Raw genomic sequence first — 17,589 nt, 5'->3', positions numbered from 1 at the left:
ACCCCAAGGTCTGGCAGCTGCTAGAAGGCTAACACAAAGTCTTATAAATACCTACAGCACACCTCTGCCTCTGCGAAGGCAACCCCATCCCTGGAGGGGAGACAGGGCATATTTGGCTAGGAAGAGATGAGATGCACGAATGCTTGCCATAGGAATGGGGAAAAAGAAACAGTAAAGTGTAAACCCCTTGGGCTGCCGCATATACATGCCAAGTTATTTACTGGTGAAAAGTTGCCCACGTGGATAGCTAAATACAATCTTCCTGCATTCAATTAACCTGGTTAAACAAGATTTATTTGCCCTGTGTAGACTCAATACTGTGAGGCCTCTGTGGCCTTTCAGGATGGAAGCTTAATTGATCATTGATTTTCCTGGTTAAGAAAACCTGGTTCGAATTGTTAGCAGAGCCTGCCTTTTAACAAGATGTATCTTTTTGTTACATGGGTTGTCCACAAGAGCCAATTCGGTGCAGCAGCAAGTGAAGAAAGTTGGCATTCAGAACACCTGGTCTCCAGGTCAGGGGGCCTCCTGGTGAGACTGAAGTTTAGACTATCTCGGGAAGCCTCAGCTTCCCCATCTCTACAGAGTGGTAGTTGGGCCCCATTGCCAGGAGGCAAGTGAACACAGCTCTGAAGCTTGCACCGAGCGACACCAGCGTCCCACTTCTGCTTTCACTAGGCCGGCTTGTTTGTGAAAATAGCCTGTCTTCAACACCTCTAGCAATGGCTAATCTCCCTTTTCAGTGTCAAGAGTATCTGGCATGAATTAATAACGCTGTCTTGTTTCCACTGTATTTTTACAGTGCTCTTAGAAATGATTATTTTCTATTCGTAGCTCAGGAGTGACAGATCTTCCTTTAAAATTTGTTTGCCTAAAAACAATTCTTTTTAATGAAATTTGTTTGCCTAAGTTTAAACCAAAGGAGACTCAATTTGGGGTGAAATATTAAGTAATAGTAATGATTTAAATTGAGGAAACAGTGGCTGAAACGCAAAGCCTGTTCCAATTCTGCAGGTGTCTGGATCTGACTTCCACATTTTCCAGATTTCCCTCTGCCTCGCCCTCCTGCCCAACCGTCGCGGGTGGGGGAAAAGGAGAGGGGGAACAGGAGGCGTGGCCCACCCACAAGCCCCACCCCATCCACGCGCCCTTTCCACAGGCCACGCCCCGAGCTCCCCTCACCGCCCAGGGTCCCGCCCTTGCCCCGCCCCAGCTGGCCTCAAGCCCCGCCCCGGGCGCGCGCGCTGGTCCGCGACCTAGGCCCCGCCCCCCCGGGCTCCTCCTTCTCGGCCGCCGTTGCGCCGCTGTGCGCGGCAGCAAGATGGCGGCGCAACAGCAGGACCGTGAGGGTGGTGCGCAGCTGGCTGGGCCCGCAGCGGAGGCGGACCCGCTGGGCCGCTTCACGTGTCCGGTGTGTTTAGAGGTGTACGAGAAGCCGGTGCAAGTGCCCTGCGGTCACGTGTAAGCGGCGAGCCGGGGTCTGGTCCTGAGGAGCCTGATTGGGAGGGGTGCGGCCCGGGCGGGGAGGGTCTGGGGCGGAAGCGCGAGGACCGGGCTAGAGGGTCCTCTTCCCGGGGCCCTCCGGGGCTCCTGAAGGCCGGTGGAAGTCGGTGGGGCGCTTTTCTCCGCCCTGCTCACTTCCAAGTATCGCGCCGTCTGTTGAGCGCCTGCTGTGTTCCGGGCGGCCTGTCAGCCTCCTCACCCGTGATAGTGGAGTCACCCTGCTGGGGATTTGGTAGGCTCTCAGGTCGGCCCTTGGTGGGGCGCCTCGCTGGCTCATTCAGTAGAGCATGTGACTCTTGATCCTGGGGTCGTCAGTTCGAGCCCCACGCTGGGCGTAGAGTTCACTTAAAAAAATAAAGTGGGCCCTTGGACCTTGGACAGCCACGGTTTCCCTTGAATAGTCTGTGCATTGCTTCTAAAGTATGGTATGTATGGCGGCGTCATGTATCCAGCTCTACCAAGTAATTCGAACGTGCACTGAAGTTGGAAAAACGCTGAACTAGACTAAAAGAACAAAAGGGAAGTGTTGATAATAGTGCTCACCAGTCTGCCATTAACTATGAAAGGGGTTGGGAGTTGCAGATAGCACTTGTTAGCATTCCTACTGTACGAGGTTTGGTGCATTTTGTTTGAAATTAAGCCTCCAGGGCCTGCATGTTGCTAATACACTGGTTATGACGACTAAAGATGTGTGTGAAAATGACCAGTACAGACCTTGGGCTGGGGTAGGTGCCTTGAGGTTGGTGGGATTTGAATCTAAGCACACAAACACCCAAGTTGAAAGAACTGTAGAAAATGTGCTACAGGGGGTTGGCATTTCCTCAGTGGTCTTCCCCAGTGCTTAACTTGGGCATCATCTTGGCATTGGTTTTAGGACACCTTTATTGGAGATTAGACACAACAGGCACCCGCTGGGCCTCAGGTATTCTTATTCCTACAGCAGTATTGCCAGGGAAGAGGGTTGACAGCCATTTTTCAGGTAAGGGGACTAAGGCTCACATAGGGCAGACTCACCATTGTCTGACTCTTCCCAAATGAACTGCAGGTGTCTCCTTGCCACCCCAGAGAATAATTTGGCACCTGGCAAGGGCTCCCCAGCCACAATGACTGCTTTTTACTTCTTCAAGTACTCCAAGTTCTTTCTAGCTTTGGGCTGTTCCCACTTGCAGTTCAGTTAGCCTGGAGCTCTTCCTGCCCCATGTGCCTCTCCCCTGCCAGCTACCCCAAATCCTTTCCAGACTTGAAATCCCAGTTTAACCAACCGCCCTTATCACCATCCGTACTTAAATTACTTCCCTGTTTCACTCCTGGCGCTTCCTTCTTCCTTGCATAGAGCCAAACTTAGGGATCACGAGGGCAGTGACCGTATCAGTGTTGCCCCTCTCTGTATCCCCAGTGCCCCGCACAGTCTGAGCATCCATCTTCCAATCTTATAGTCAACACACTAAAATATTTGTATGCCCACGATGTGCCAGATTCTTGGAACACAGTAAGAAACAAGGTGATTCTGCCCTCAAAGTTTACAATCCATTGAATCGATGATCAGTCAGGCTAACAGGTGGTCAAACTCTTGTGAAAGAAGATTCAGCGTGCAGTAGGAGGGTATTATAGGGATCAAACTGGTGTGTTTGGGAGCGATCAGGTAGAAATTCTTGGTGGAGGCTAGATAGTGTTCTCATTGAGTCTTTTCTCTTTTGGATCAGCCCTCCTTTTTACCTGATTTTGGATTAATTCATTGGATTTCATTCACAATTAATACTTATAAAGAGGCTTGGCCCAGCACAATTTACCAACGGAAGAGCAACAAAAGTTGTCATTTCCTTGAGCCGGGTGAACCTTTCCTAGGTCAGAGGTCAAGGGGCAGTACTGGGTTTCAAACCTCTTTTCTGTACTCACCATACTAGTTCCACACGTTCATCAGTTCAGTGCTGATTGAAGACAGATGGATGCACCTCTGTGAGGGCAGCACAAGTCCCCCCTTGCCTCCAGCCAAGTGCTTTTTTGCCCAGCCTGGTTAGTGGCAGATTTTTGCTAACTTTTATGCTTAGAACCCAGCATCATTGTAGCTTTGGCTGGCTAGGGCATTGAGTTTTTATAAAACTTTACTTTAAGCCCTGAATGACTGTGTTCCTCCAGTTTAGTGGAATACAGCTGGAGAAGGGCATGTGGCTGGGAGCCCAAGTGAAGGGACTTTTTACATAGCACTGTAACAGAAAGGATGGAGCACTTAGAAAGCTGAACTAGATCAAGGCCTGTGAAATAGGAAGGGGAAACTGAGAAAGCCCAAGATACGGGGACCGTTTAAAAGCAGGCTTGCGTGTTGGGCATGACTCGGGCACAAAGTGGCTCGTGAACATTTGGTCAGTGGGCTGTGTCCTGGTGTGTGCTTGAAGGCTTGAAGCTGCCTTTAACCTCCAGCTGGGCTTGGTTTCTATGGGACCCTCTGCTCTCTTGGGTTCCTCTCGTGATCTGCCTTTGAGAGTAGTTACAACAGATGATGCGCACAGGCCCTGTCTGCCTCTCCAACCTAATCACTTACCCTCTCCCGGTGTCTACCCATCATGGTCCCAAAGGGCTCCCTTTCTGCTTTTTGAAAATCTGTTTGCGCTTGGTATATCATTTCTTTGCGGAACTCTTTGTGTCCAGGTCTGTGTGACTGTCTCCTCGTAGTTTTAGGTCTCAGCTCAGCGCCTCCTTACAGAAGCTCAGTATGATCCGCCTTGGCTGATCTCTGCCTTGTTTTATTTCCTTCAGAAATTAACATTTGTGTTTTTCTCCACTTTGGAATATAAGCATCAAGAAGACAGGGATTTTGTTTACTTCTGCACTATGCTCTCAGTGGTGAATCATTAAGCCCCCTCACCTTCTCCCAACCTGGTCTATTTTGTGTGGCAGTGTTATGACAAAGAGGAAGAAAATCCTTAGAGACGGTAAAAATTTGTCAGATGCACAGGTTAGCTTTGATTATACATCCTGAGTTCTTCCTGGCAGGTTTTGTTATCTTGCCTTAAACCTATCAGGTCGGGTATGTAGCCAGGCTGTTCTCATGTCTTACTGTCCTTTCTTATTGTGTACCATATCTCAGCAGCACTCCCTACGTAGGTTTCAGGATAGAAACTTGGCCTTCTTTGACTTTTCCTTCTCCGAATTCAGTAAGTTCTCAAGTACTACTGACTCCACTCTGAATCATTTCCTGAGTTAATTCTCTGTTGCCTCAGGCCCTCAGAATTCCTTGCCTTAGCCATCTGTTTGGTTTCTACTTCAAGGCTTCTGTCTTTTCCTCACCTAAAAAAAATTTTGAAAACCAACAACTCTCTTGTCCATGTTAACCTCAGCTATTTTTCTAAAACTCAGACTTCGCCTTATTTGATATCTTTAAACATCTGGGTTCCTGCTGTTCATGAGGAAAGGTGTTAGACTTTTATTGCCTTCGGTGCCTCATGAATTTTTAAGTCTAAGTGCCTGGAATATTCTTACCTTCCTCTGCCAGCTGAGCTCTTTCTTGTAAAGGCTCTTTAGTGAATGCTGCTTCTGAAGTCTTACCAGCCCTGTCCTTCTTGGGTCACAGTGAGGTGGTCTTATCTTTGTCTTCTCATAGAGCTTTACATTCACCTCTAAGGATAGCACCTCCTGTTTGTGGTGCTTGACACTGTAATGAGGGTCTGCTACGCATATTCCATCCCAGTAATCCCAGAGGTGGCTACTACCATCTCCATTTCAAAGAAGAGAAACTGAGACTCAGGAAACCCCACCAAGATCCCTCAGTGGCAGGTGCTAAGGTTTGAAGACTGCGCCACAACACCTTTCACCGTGTATCAAGACAGTTTGTGTTTGTTTCTGTTGGTGGACCTGTGTGTTCTTGGCAGGACACGCCCCTCACCCCCTTTCTGGCCTGGGAGGACTCAGTATTTCAATCACTGATAGGGAGCAATATGTTTATAATCCATTACTCACTGATGTCTTTTTTTAAAAGTTTATCCATTTTTGTTGTCTTGTCTCCACGATGCATGACGCAGGTTCTCTGTATGTCTTGTTCTAGCTTTTGCTCTGCATGCCTGCAGGAATGTCTGAAGCCGAAGAAGCCTGTCTGTGGGGTGTGTCGCAGCGCTCTGGCACCTGGCGTCCGAGCCACGGAGCTCGAGCGGCAGATTGAGAGCACAGAGACTTCTTGCCATGGCTGCCGTAAAAATGTATGTGGAAGTAAAATGGAAGAGTCAAGTGTCTTTCTGTGATGAGAGGGGGTAAAACGCAGAGCTGTTGCCACGTTGTTTCCGACGTTAGAGCATGACTAGGTGACTAACAGCACGTGTGCATGCTAGTTATCTGTGGCAATGGCTGTGCCGTTTCATTTTAGTGACTGTATTGGTTTTGCTTTGTTTTTTTAAGAGTTGGTTTAGTGTATTATGTATTGTAGCTTTGAAGACCGTAGAAGTCAGTTATCCCAGTTTTTCCCTATGAAAGAGCCACTTTTCCAAAGTATTATGGATAATTTCCATTAGAAGATAATGATAGGATGCTATTTCTTAATTTTTTAAATATAAAATAAGATCATCTCAAAAAAGTTACCTGCTGCTGTGAGTTTGAGGGGAAATGTTACAATCTATATCGTTATGGATATAAAAAATATTTGAACTTTTTACTACTTAATAGGGAGGAATCATGACATAAAGGTCATTATGAAGTTATGTGATTATAAGAGCAATACCTAATATTTGAAATGCACCATGCTCTTTTGCCTTCTCATGTTAGAATCAAGTGTATTTATTTTACCATCTGTTACAATTACAAAGGATAAATATCATTGTCTTATTTTCCGAGAGATACACAGCCTTATAGGTTTTGAAATCATGATTTTGTTAATTTCGGACTGTACAAACATTACAAAATAATGTAGGCTTGTTCCCCACTCCAGAGATTACCTCTTTAAAAGTGGTTTAATTTAGAAGGGCAAAACATTTTCTGCCCTTTGACAAACACAAATGTAAGGTTTTTACAAACACAGACGTAGGAATTTCACAAAATAGGAGCATATTATAATTCTAGAGCTTTTTCTCACTTTTGAAAAAAATTTTTCACTTAATGACTTACTTTATCTCTTTCCTTTCAGAGTGATTTAGCACTAGGGGTACAAAGTAGTTATCATTCTGAATAGGGCTATTTCCTATCCCTTTTAACGGGGAGCTCTTTGGTTGGTACCTTGAAGTCAAGTTCTTTAGCTGGAGGTAAGACAGAAAGGAGCATTATGGTAAGCGGGAGCTCAAATAACGAAGCTTTCTTTTTTTTCTTGTGGTTTCCTTTAATTTCGAAACTCAGGATATTGAAACGAAATTACCCGTTACTTTATCTTTATGCATGCATGATAGGTTTTTTGTTTTTTTTCCTTATACTTCTGATTTTTCCCCATTTTTAAAGATTAGTGATGGGATTGTATTTCCAAGTGTACTTACTGTACCTCCAAAAATGTTTTCTTCCCTTTACCTCCTCTTTGTTCCTTATACTTTTTCTTTCCTTTTAGAACACCTGCGATGAACCACTGTCCTCTAGGTTTTCTTTCTCTTTCCATCTTGCAAAGACTAGATTTTATAGGAGAAATAGAACTCAGATTTCTGAGTTTATCACATTTATCACAATCTGGCATTTATCACAGTCTGGCATTCTGTACTTTAACTAGAATTGCTGGTCTTTATCTCTTTTACTCAAATGATTACTTTTTACTGCTGTGCATAATGAAATGTGGTTCTTGGCTTGCTGTGAGGAGACTAGTTTAAATGCTATGTGGAAAATTTTTAAACCTTCCCTGGTTTTGGAGTATGTGAGCAGAGAGCATACCTTGAATAAAAGCAAACCTCTAGAAGAGTTACTCTGAGTGGAAGCAGACATCCTGGGTTGGTCAGGTCAGACATCAGCCTTGGTATTAACAAAAACCCTGCAGCAAACGTGCTTTCAGCCCCGTCAGCATAGCTAGGAGTCTGGTGAGATTGTTTGCCAGGGTGGTACAGGTCTGGTTTTCATCTTGACCTTTCTTTGGGACTATGTCGGCCCTGACTAACTTGTGGGCTCTGATTCTTCCTGTCCAAGTTTTTCCTATCCAAGATCCGGGCCCACGTGGCTACCTGTTCCAAATACCAGAATTACATCATGGAAGGTGTGAAGGCCACCACCAAGGATGCCTCTCTTCAGCCAAGGTAAATGACTCAAAACACTCCCTTAGGCAGAGGTCAGCTTTTGCTATGAAGACAGTGGACACTTCGCATGTTCAAGGGTTTAGTTGTAGGAGTTTGGGAAAGTGGAGGTATAATTGTTAATCTGGCTACACCTGATGTCTGTTTTTGTTTTGGGGGTGGGGTGTGAAGGACTCTGATGCTCACTTCGAGTATTGGCTCTGTTGTTAATGTTATTTTCAACACTTGACCTGATTCTGAAGTGATTGTCACAATCCCTGTCATAACACATTGAACTTTGCTTCTTTTTTGGAGGGTACAGTGGTTGGAGTGTGGAAAAGTACTCAGAGGTTTCTTCTTTTTTTCCTGCCGTTCATCTTCCAGGAATGTCCCAAACCGTTACACCTTTCCTTGCCCTTACTGTCCCGAGAAGAACTTTGATCAAGAAGGGCTAGTGGAACACTGCAAGTTATCCCATAGCACGGATACCAAATCTGTGGTAAGAGGAATGGGGTTTTGTTGTTTTCCTTTTTATGAAAAAAAGTCAGACTTACAGAAAAATTAACCGAATTCAGATTCGTACAGTGAACTCCTGTGTACCCTTCGCCTAGATTCATAGATTGATGACATTTTACCATATTTGCTTAACGATACTCTATCTGTACATATTTTTTGCTAACCATTCAGTAATAAGTTACAGATAGCTTGGCTTTTTGCTCCTACTCACTTCAGCATGTATCTCCTAAGAACAAGAACATTTTCTTACAAAATCACATTTTTTGTGTTTGTCACACTCAGGAAATGTAACATTGACACAATTTAATATCTAACAGAGAATTCATGTTTAAATTTTAACAATTGTAGGGGCGCCTGGCTGGCTCAGTCGGTAGAGCATGTGACTCCTATTCTCAGGGTTGTGAGTTTGAGCCCCACGTTGGCCATAGAGATTACTTTAAAAAAAAAAAAGGTGGAATACCCTGAAATTTTATTTTATTTTATTTTATTTTACTTTATTTATTTTATTTTATTTTTTAAATATTTTATTTATTGATTTGACAGAGACAGCCAGCGAGAGAGGGAACACAAGCGGGGGGAGTGGGAGAGGAAGAAGCAGGCTCCCAGTGGAGCAGGGAGCCCGATGTAGGGCTCGATCCCAGGACCCTGGGATCACACCCTGAATTGAAGGCCGACACTTAATGACTGAGCCACCCAGGCGCCCCCTTAAAATTTTAGTAATTGTAATATCCTTCACAGCAATATCCTTCTGCCCCCAAATCCTGGATCTTTGTGTTACATGCAGTTGTCAGGTCTCTAGTGCTCAGCTTTTCTTTGCCTTTAATTACCTTGACATTTTTAAAGAGGACAGGCCAGTTGTTTTGTAAGATGTCCTTCAATTTGTGTTTGTTTGATTCTTCATCATTCCATAGCGATGTGTCCTCCGGGTGCCACCGCAGGGGTCACGTGATGTCTGTTGGCCCCGTTGTTGGTAATGTTAAGTTGGATCCCTTGTTGTCCATGAGGTTTGTCCTCTGTAAAGCTACTGTTTTCCTTTTTAGAGTAGTTTGTAGCTATGGGGAAAGAGAATGTGCATGAAATTATTAGGAAAGTACTTATCAGTCTTTTGACATTTAAGTATCACAGACTGGCATATAGTTTTGTTTTAATGTTTGGGATATGGCCCATGTCAGCAGTATCACCCTTTCCTCTTTTTTTTTTTTTTAATTATCCCCCAAGTAGCTCTGTGCCCAACGTGGAGCTTGAACTCAAAACCCTGAGATCAAAAATCACACAGTCCACTGACTGAGCCAGCCAGGTACCCTCTTCCCTCTTAATGTCATTTACAGGCTCGGTCTTGATACAACCTCCTCCATAGTTTTGTTTTAATTTTCCCATTTATCTCAGACTGCCCTCTTGAGCTGTATACCTAACCTAGTTTTATGGGCACACTTCAGCTCCCTTGCCTTAAAAGGTGGTGCATGGACGTTAGTATTTGCATGAGCTTTTGTGAGTAGGGTTAGGCCTTGTGGCATTCTTTATTTTATTTTATCTTTTTGCAAATTTCAAGATACAGCTGGCCTGTTTGAGAATACCTTAGATCTTCTCTTGACTTTATTGAACTCCTTACCAAGTCCACATTCTGGTCAATACAGCCACTTTTTATACTGGGCTCCCTGAGCTCCTACCGTTGTGCTGTGACAGATTTGACAGATAAATTCCCACGTGTCTGTTTTTCCCAACTCCCTTCACTAGGGAACTTGGCCAGCTTGGCTCACTGTAAGTCATTTTCAGCCAGGCCCTGTTGCTGCTAGGCATGTGCACTCTCTGGTGGCTGTTCTGGGGACTCTCTTTGCATTAAGTTCCTGGCATGAACCATCCTCGTTCTTCCCAGGTAACACTAAATCCTGCTTTTAACTGAGTTCAGAGTATCAGGTGTGAATTCTTTTCTTCTCTCTCCCTCCTTCTGTCTCAGGAGCTCTCTGATCTACCTCTGAGGTCACAGACTGGCAGTCTGTGGGGTACGTCTGGCCTACACACATTTTAATTTCCCTTTTAACCTTTAAAAACCAGATGATTTCTCAGTCTTGCTACTTTACGTTTGAGAAACTGGAAGTTCAGAGCCAACTGGCCTAGAGTAGCTGCAGCCCCTCTAGATGGGATGGGCTTACACCTGTCCTCCTTTGCTCGTGTGCCTTACTCATCTGGTCTCTGTGAGCACTTGAATTTGCAGCCCTTGTTCCTTGTCCTTATCATTCCATTTTGTGTTGAGGAAAAGGCTCCTTTCCAAGTCTGACTCTGCCTGTGTCCTCAGACCCATGCAGAGGACTCTGCCTGTGTCCTCAGACCCATGCAGAGGACTGACCATAGGGCCCAGCTCAAAGTAAGACTTCTCTGCTTCTGTGGCTTACCCCATCCCGTGTCTTGTCTTTTCTTCCCTTAGCTTTGCTGTCTACCCACGCCTCACTCTTATTTTCCTTCAGACATGCCCATCTTCCCTGGCTCATTGGTGGGAGGAATGTTCGATCTGTGCTCTCTCTAGATAGTGTTCAGTTGATCTTTTCCCTCAAGCTTGTCGTTTTCCAGGTGTTGCTGTGTCTTCGAACCCTTTTCTTTTTCCCCTCCAGATTCACCTTCCACCCCGGCTGACATCATGTTCTCCATGGTCCCAAGCTGACTTCTTGAGTCCTTGCTTTTTGCCGCCTCTTTGTAATTTTTTAAAAAAAGATTTTATTTATTTGACAGAGTGCACGCACAAACAGGGGGAGCAGCAGAGGGAGAAGGAGAAGCAGGTTCTCTGCTGAGCAGGGAGCCTGATGCGGGGCTTGATCCCAGGACCCTGGGATCGTGACCTGAGCCAAAGGCAGATGCTTAACTGCCTGAGCCACCGAGCACCCGGTCTTTGCATTTTTTTTAATGGTTTTCTTTGTATGTAGTCAGTTCATGGTGTAAAAAGTGTCTCTCTGGCCCCGCCCCCTAGTTTTCCGGCTCCCTTCTATACCATTAGTTCCCAGTATTTCTTTATATTCTTGCATTTTATTCTATTTCTGGGATATGATAAATGCATTATGTTATCATTTGCCATTTTTGTTTAATAGAAGTAAACCCAGGGGCGCCTGGGTGGCACAGCGGTTAAGCGTCTGCCTTCGGCTCAGGGCGTGATCCCGGTGTTCCGGGATCGAGCCCCACATCAGGTTCTTCTGCTATGAGCCTGCTTCTTCCTCTCCCACTCCCCCTGCTTGTGTTCCCTCTCTCGCTGGCTGTCTCTCTCTCTGTCGAATAAATAAATAAAATCTTAAAAAAAAATAAATAAATAAAAGTAAACCCAATCTAAAGACACCACAACATGGTGGCCTGCCTGCCTTTCACGAGATCACTCACAGAAAATGGATTATTCTCAAAAATAAACAGCCTCACCATTTGATTTTAATATTTGTCTTTGTAACATTTTATTTTTATTACATAGATGACTATTGAAATTTCTGTAGGCAGATGCCAACCTGAAATGCGCATCGAAGCTGCTGTTTTTCTGTGATTCCGGAGTAGCTGCATAGTATGCATTCTTGGGCTACAGTAGGCAAGATGAGAGTTATGTTCTGCAAAAAACACCCAAGCCCAAGGTTTCAGCTCTTTCTTCAAGATGTTTTAGTTGTGATTCTTTTTTTTTTTTTTTTTAAAGATTTTATTTATTTATTCGACAGAGATAGAGACAGCCAGTGAGAGAGGGAACACAAGCAGGCGGAGTGGGAGAGGAAGAAGCAGGCTCATAGCGGAGGAGCCTGATGTGGGGCTCGATCCCATAATGCCAGGATCACGCCCTGAGCCGAAGGCAGACGCTTAACCGCTGTGCCACCCAGGCGCCCCTTAGTTGTGATTCTTAATAACTAATCACTCATTGAAAGAGCAAGTGTGCAGAGACACAGAAACACCACCCACCTGCCCCCACTACACATTTTCTGTTTTAAAGTTTGCCAGATAGGGGCGCCTGGGTGGCTCAGTCGTTGGGCATCTGCCTTTGGCTCGGGGCATGGTCCCGGCGTTCTGGGATCGAGCCCCACATCAGGCTCCTCCGCTGGGAGCCTGCTTCTTCCTCTCCCACTCCCCCTGCTTGTGTTCCCTCTCTCACTGGCTGGCTCCCTCTCAGTCAAATAAATAAATCTTAAAAAAAAAAAAAAAAAAAAAAGTTTGCCAGATAAGCTTAACTCTTTTGGTAATTATGAGAATGATAATGGATGTTAAGTAAAATGTAGGGACTGGAATTCATTTCCTACCACCATCCTGCCCTGCAGTTTTTAGAAGGGAATAAATGAAGAAATTTGTGTGCCATCCAAGTTAAGCGGATTGACTACATTGTAGAGCTAGTTAGCGGCAGAGACAGTACTGGAACCTGGTGTCCTGGCTCCTAAACCAGTTTTCGCATCGGAACATCAGAAACGGTTCTCTGTTGTGCTCATTGGCATGTCAGTAGTGCTCAGCTGTGTGTGGAAAAATGCAAAATCACGTAATCCAAAGACGTCTGTAGTTTTCAGATGTCCTTAGGAGATTCTTGTATGTCCCCCTTTTTATGCAAATGACAGCACATTCTACACACTGAATCAGTGTTCTTGGCATCTGCCCCACATCCGACATGTGTATCTGCTTTTTGTAATGAGCTTCACAGTTTCCCATTACTTCTGTGCCACAGTTGAGTTGGTCCCTTATTGATGAACATCAAGGTTGGTCTCAGACTATATCAGGAAATTAGAGTAAGGACTGGATATGAAATGCTACTTAAGAATTATTGTTGATTGATAGGTGGGATAGTAGTAGTGGATATGTGAAGGGAAGTACCTATTATGAGGACTGTACTGAAACAGTTAAGGGTGAGATACTGTGTCTTACAGTATGCCTCATTTTTTGCCAAAATAAGTGTGCCAAACTAAAATCAGGGTGTTGGGGATAAGGGATGGGTCATCAAAGTATTACCTGCTTTTCTGTAGGTTGGAAATTATGTTGCATGCTAAGTTTTAAAACGCAGCCATAGATTTTTAACACATCTTTGCCTGTGTTTATTTATGTTTATAAAACACAGTCTTAGATCCGGGTTCATTTGGTTAAAGGTTAAGTGCGTTCGTAAATTTGATAGTGCTAGAGTATTCTGTGGTTTCTGGTACTGCAACCTAATTTTCTCTTTTTTTTCCCCCTCTTTTGGCTTCCTCAGATCCCTCTGGTAGTTTTGTCTCTGTTGAAGCGTCTCTTCATTCAGCTGTTGGCCCTCTGTTCTGTCCCTTCTCCATCTACAGACTCCTTAACTGTTAATGTTTCAGCCCTTCCCGTTGGAAGCCATCACCTCTTCAGTCTCTGAACCTGACCCATGTTCCAGCCCCACAGCTATAGCTGCCAGCCCAGCTCCTTCCACCAAGGAGTCTTTCACCATTTCTGACTGATCTCTTGCCAACCCCCTTTGTCACCCTATCTTCCCTGTAAATGGGGGGGTTCCATTTCCAAGCCGACCACTTAGGCCTGCTGCTCCCCCCAGCCCATCTCCTCTCTGTCCGTCTCTGAATTTTCCATTCTAGCCGGACTGATCGCCTGGCTGTTGGCCAGTACTGCCGCCCCCTGGCCTCTCCTCTATGCCTGTCTTCTGGAGCACCCTTTCATGTTCTCTTTGTCCTTCCAGATACCTCCCAGTCTTCAAAGCCCAAATCAGCTTCTTACATGAGGGCTTTTCAGCCTCAGCCCTCTCATCTGAGCGGCATTGACTTTGTAAAAATAGCACAGACGGCTGTGTTTTACTTCTTGGGGTATGGTTCATCTGTCATTTCCTCAGTTTTCTTTGTGCTTTTGGATCATTTTGTGTGCTGGGTTAGACGGCCAGAGTCTAGGCCCCTACTGGGCTGACACACATCCTGAGCACAGTAGGAGGTCAGAAAAGGGTGGTATTACGGCCAAAGCCTTCATGCGCTCTCACCTGTCATTTGACCTGAGGAGGAGGCTGACAGCGTTTTCTGGGATACAAATGTGCATATGAAGGAGTGGCCAGGCCCTAAACCGGTGTGTCAGGAAAACTACCCTGGAAGAAAGGCCAGATACAGGCCACAGAGGGCTAAGGTCAGCTCAAATGTCAGGTGCCTAAGACTGTGCTTCTTTGTTGAAAGGTTTGCCCGATATGTGCCTCAATGCCCTGGGGAGACCCCAACTACCGCAGCGCCAACTTCATAGAGCACATCCAGCGCCGGCACCAGTTTTCTTATGACACTTTCGTGGTGAGTCTGGAGCCCGGGCCCTGATCCTTCCTCTGGGGGAACAGCACAAGGATCTCCCTTCTCTTACCTAGAGAACTGTGGGTCCCATTGTTGAGTTTTGTCACTGATGTGATGGGCTCCCTGGAACAGCGGCTGTGTGGTCCATACACGTGAACCTGGTGAGTGGCCAGAGCCTTTGCTGTGTGGTATTTAAGAAGGTGAACTGACCAGTCATCTGCAGTGAAACATAGTGAAAGCTTGCTGCCTGGGTTTTTTCCCAAAAGTTTTTCCCACTTTTTTTGGTATGTGTAGTTTTTACCTGTTCTAGAACCTGGCTTAGGATCCCAAAGCTCAGACTCTCATGGGGACCAGGCACGTAATGGCAGTGGTCCTTATGAGGATTTGCAAGCTGGACGGTATCCAACCCGTGTTATGCTGCCATCAGCTCCGGCCGATGGTTATCGTATGGAGATCCAGGGATAATACTGCCCATCTCTCCACCTACCGCAACCCCAAGAAGCTGGAAAGGCAGAATGTCATAGAAGTATCACATATTTCTGAAAGCACTTCAGGTCAAACAAAACACATCCACTCGCCAGAGGTGTTCATCCGGTTTGTGTCCTTTCCCTAGAGCTGAGCGGTTTCGAAGGGACCCAGTATTGTTTTGGCACAATAGTAATAGATAAATTTGGCCAACTGCTTGAAGTAAACCATTTGTTTATAGATCTATGTCGTGAGGATTTTAGGGTAGTATTCAGTTTTAACGTCTGTGTTTCAGGACCTGAGAAGGAAAGCATGATTCTTTCCCAAGTTGTCATAAGAATATTTATTCTCAGTCTAAGAGAGTGTCTGAGGTTCAGGCTTCAAAATAACTGTCCTTTTCGTTAGTGCTGTGAGGAGGAATTAGATTCCCAAGTTCTACCCAGGTAAATAATTTGGCCTTATTGAATTAAAAGGGCAAGTTTGACTGGCGTGTACTCCCATTTGAGCACTTGGTGTGTGCCCCAACCCACGCAGGTGCCCTCTGGTCCTCGTAGTCCTGTCTGAGGGAGCCGTCAGTATTTTCATTGTCAGGATGAGGCAGCAGAGGTACAGAGAGATCAAGCAGTTTGCCCCTGGTTACGTGGCTGGCATCGCACCCTGGAGCCGGGATCGGTCCTGGGGCAGTCACCTCCAGAGCCCATCATCCCCAGGCTGTCCCGCTTCTACTGAACGTGAGTCTTTGCGGCTGTAACTGGTGCTGAGGCCGAGTGTCTGTGTTTCGCCCATAGGATTACGATGTCGATGAAGAGGACATGATGAATCAGGTGTTGCAGCGCTCCATCATCGATCAGTGAGCAGTCTCTGCTGTCCGTCTCCTGTTCCAGAGCTTCCATTGTTGTGTTAGGCGTGAAACATGTGACTTATACACTTTAAATGTACAACAGACCTGGAAGTGAGCTGTGGTGTTAGGATAGGGTCACTTCTGACAGGGAAAGAGGTTTCCAGGTCAGAGCCGTCCTTTCCTTTGGGGTCTTTCCTATTGTTCATTCTGTCACATGTCTGGTCTTTGATTGCTCCTCAGCTACTTCCTGGAGCTTCTGCTTCCTCTTCTGGAGGAGAACCCTGCTTCTCCACCTATCCTTGTTTCACACTTGTTCCTCCCCTCTAGTGTTCACCTCTCAGGTCCTCTGAGCCAGCCAGCACCTTTTCTGGGTCATGAATAGCACAAATGAGACCAGCATCTCCTGTCCTTGTCCATGAGGGGTGTGTGCTCTGGCAGGAGCGTATCCGATCGCTGCAGGAGCGCCTTCCTGTTTGTTGGTCCTCAGCAGCAGCTGCCAGAAGCTGGAGTTTACCTCCTGGGAAACATGTCAAAAGGCCTGTCTGGGTTTAGCATGATCTGATGCTGGAAGTTTTGATTAGTGATGTTTTCCTACCACTCCTGCACACCCTTAGAATTAACTGGTTCAGTCTTCAATGCCTGCATGGTGCCTTTTTAGGATAAGGTGTAACCGTATATTTTTAGTGAGAATAAGTGTTTCTAGGTTAGGAAAGTTAAACTCCATTTATCCATAAGTGGGGAGGAGGGTCAGCTAAGAGCAGTGTGAGGGCCATAGGTTTTTGGTTCTGATTTTCAAATTAATGTCGTATTTTCAAATGACTGAATCCTGTTTACCTCTCTGTTTGGGAGCCTGCTTACATTCTTGTCCTCGAAGCACGAGAACGAGTCCTCAAATGAGTAAGAAGGAAGAGGTTTAGGGACTCTAGTCGATACTATAGTTATTTTATCTTTTATTTGGTAACTTAGATTAAACTGAGTGTTGCTTTTCTATCACAAATGGTTTCCTTACGAAACTGGTTTCCTCGTGTAAATCAGCGTGTGAAACCTGCCTTCTAAAGCAGAGGTTATAGGAAGTCTAGTATCACAGCCTGCTGTCTCTGTGTGATAAGACGCACTGTTCAGAAGGCAAACATGTCTCCTGTGAGCACTTGTTGATGGAAACTGTCTACCGGAAGCTTGCTTTGTTAACAGCTCAAGAAACGTGAAGTTCACCATGTTTCACGAGTATTAATAAATACAAGGCTAAGAGCTGTGAGTCTAATCTGTAGGAGCAGAACCTCTGATTGACCAAAAGGCATGTGGCTTTAGGTTCCCTTTTCCATGTCAGACCTCTCTACACTGAGCATGGAAAGTTTATCTGGTTAGTGGCTGAGGTTGCAGGTGACAGCATGCTTTTGGCCTGTGTGTGCTGCTGTTGTGGGCCTCTCCCTCTGCAGGTAGGGGCTGCTGATGCCCATTAACCAGCAAAGACAGAGCCCTCTGGGGGCAAAATAATTTTTTCTGTTGTGATGTTGCTTGGGAGGGCCCAAATGTTAAGGTCTGTGTCTTCACTGTTATTTCTGGAAAAAGTTCACTCTGACCTCCCTGAATTGAGAGGTTTAAGTTTGGAGGGAAATTTGTCAAAGCCTTCATTTGAGGGAACGGATGAGAATGTGTCCATTTCACTGGTGGTACCAAGAAACCGATTTCCTTGTATTAAGTGCACTTCATGTATTTCTAATAAGATGACTTTCCAGAAAGTGAAATTTGTTATGTTCTGGCTTTTAAATGGTGAAATATAAATAAATTTCATAATTTATCCGATTGGGCAGCTGTAATGCCTGTTTCCATTAGCCACCATTTGCTGAAGTCTGGGCCTGCGGAGACTCCAAAAGACTGGCGC

The 17,589-nt window shown here is 45.5% G+C and overlaps 1 protein-coding gene and 1 non-coding gene across 2 annotated transcripts; both read left to right on the top strand.

Moving 5' to 3' along the window:
• The first annotated feature begins 1,284 nt into the window (after positions 1-1,284).
• On the top strand, positions 1,285-17,510 carry RNF114 (ring finger protein 114). The gene is made up of 6 exons (XM_045771541.2): positions 1,285-1,461; positions 5,543-5,693; positions 7,582-7,688; positions 8,049-8,163; positions 14,297-14,404; positions 15,655-17,510. The coding sequence occupies exons 1-6, from the start codon at positions 1,322-1,324 to the stop codon at positions 15,718-15,720; spliced, it is 687 nt and encodes a 228-aa protein (XP_045627497.1). The 5' UTR covers positions 1,285-1,321; the 3' UTR covers positions 15,721-17,510.
• TRNAR-CCU (transfer RNA arginine (anticodon CCU)) lies at positions 8,533-8,605 on the top strand. Its single transcript has one exon. It is a non-coding gene; the product is annotated as a tRNA-Arg (tRNA).
• Positions 17,511-17,589: the final 79 nt, after the last annotated feature.

This window comes from Ursus americanus, chromosome 22 (assembly GCF_024610735.1).
Source record: "Ursus americanus isolate L20-20 chromosome 22, mUrsAme1.1.p, whole genome shotgun sequence".
NCBI classification, from domain to species: Eukaryota; Metazoa; Chordata; class Mammalia; order Carnivora; family Ursidae; genus Ursus; species Ursus americanus.
This window is presented reverse-complemented; position numbering and strand designations above follow the sequence as displayed.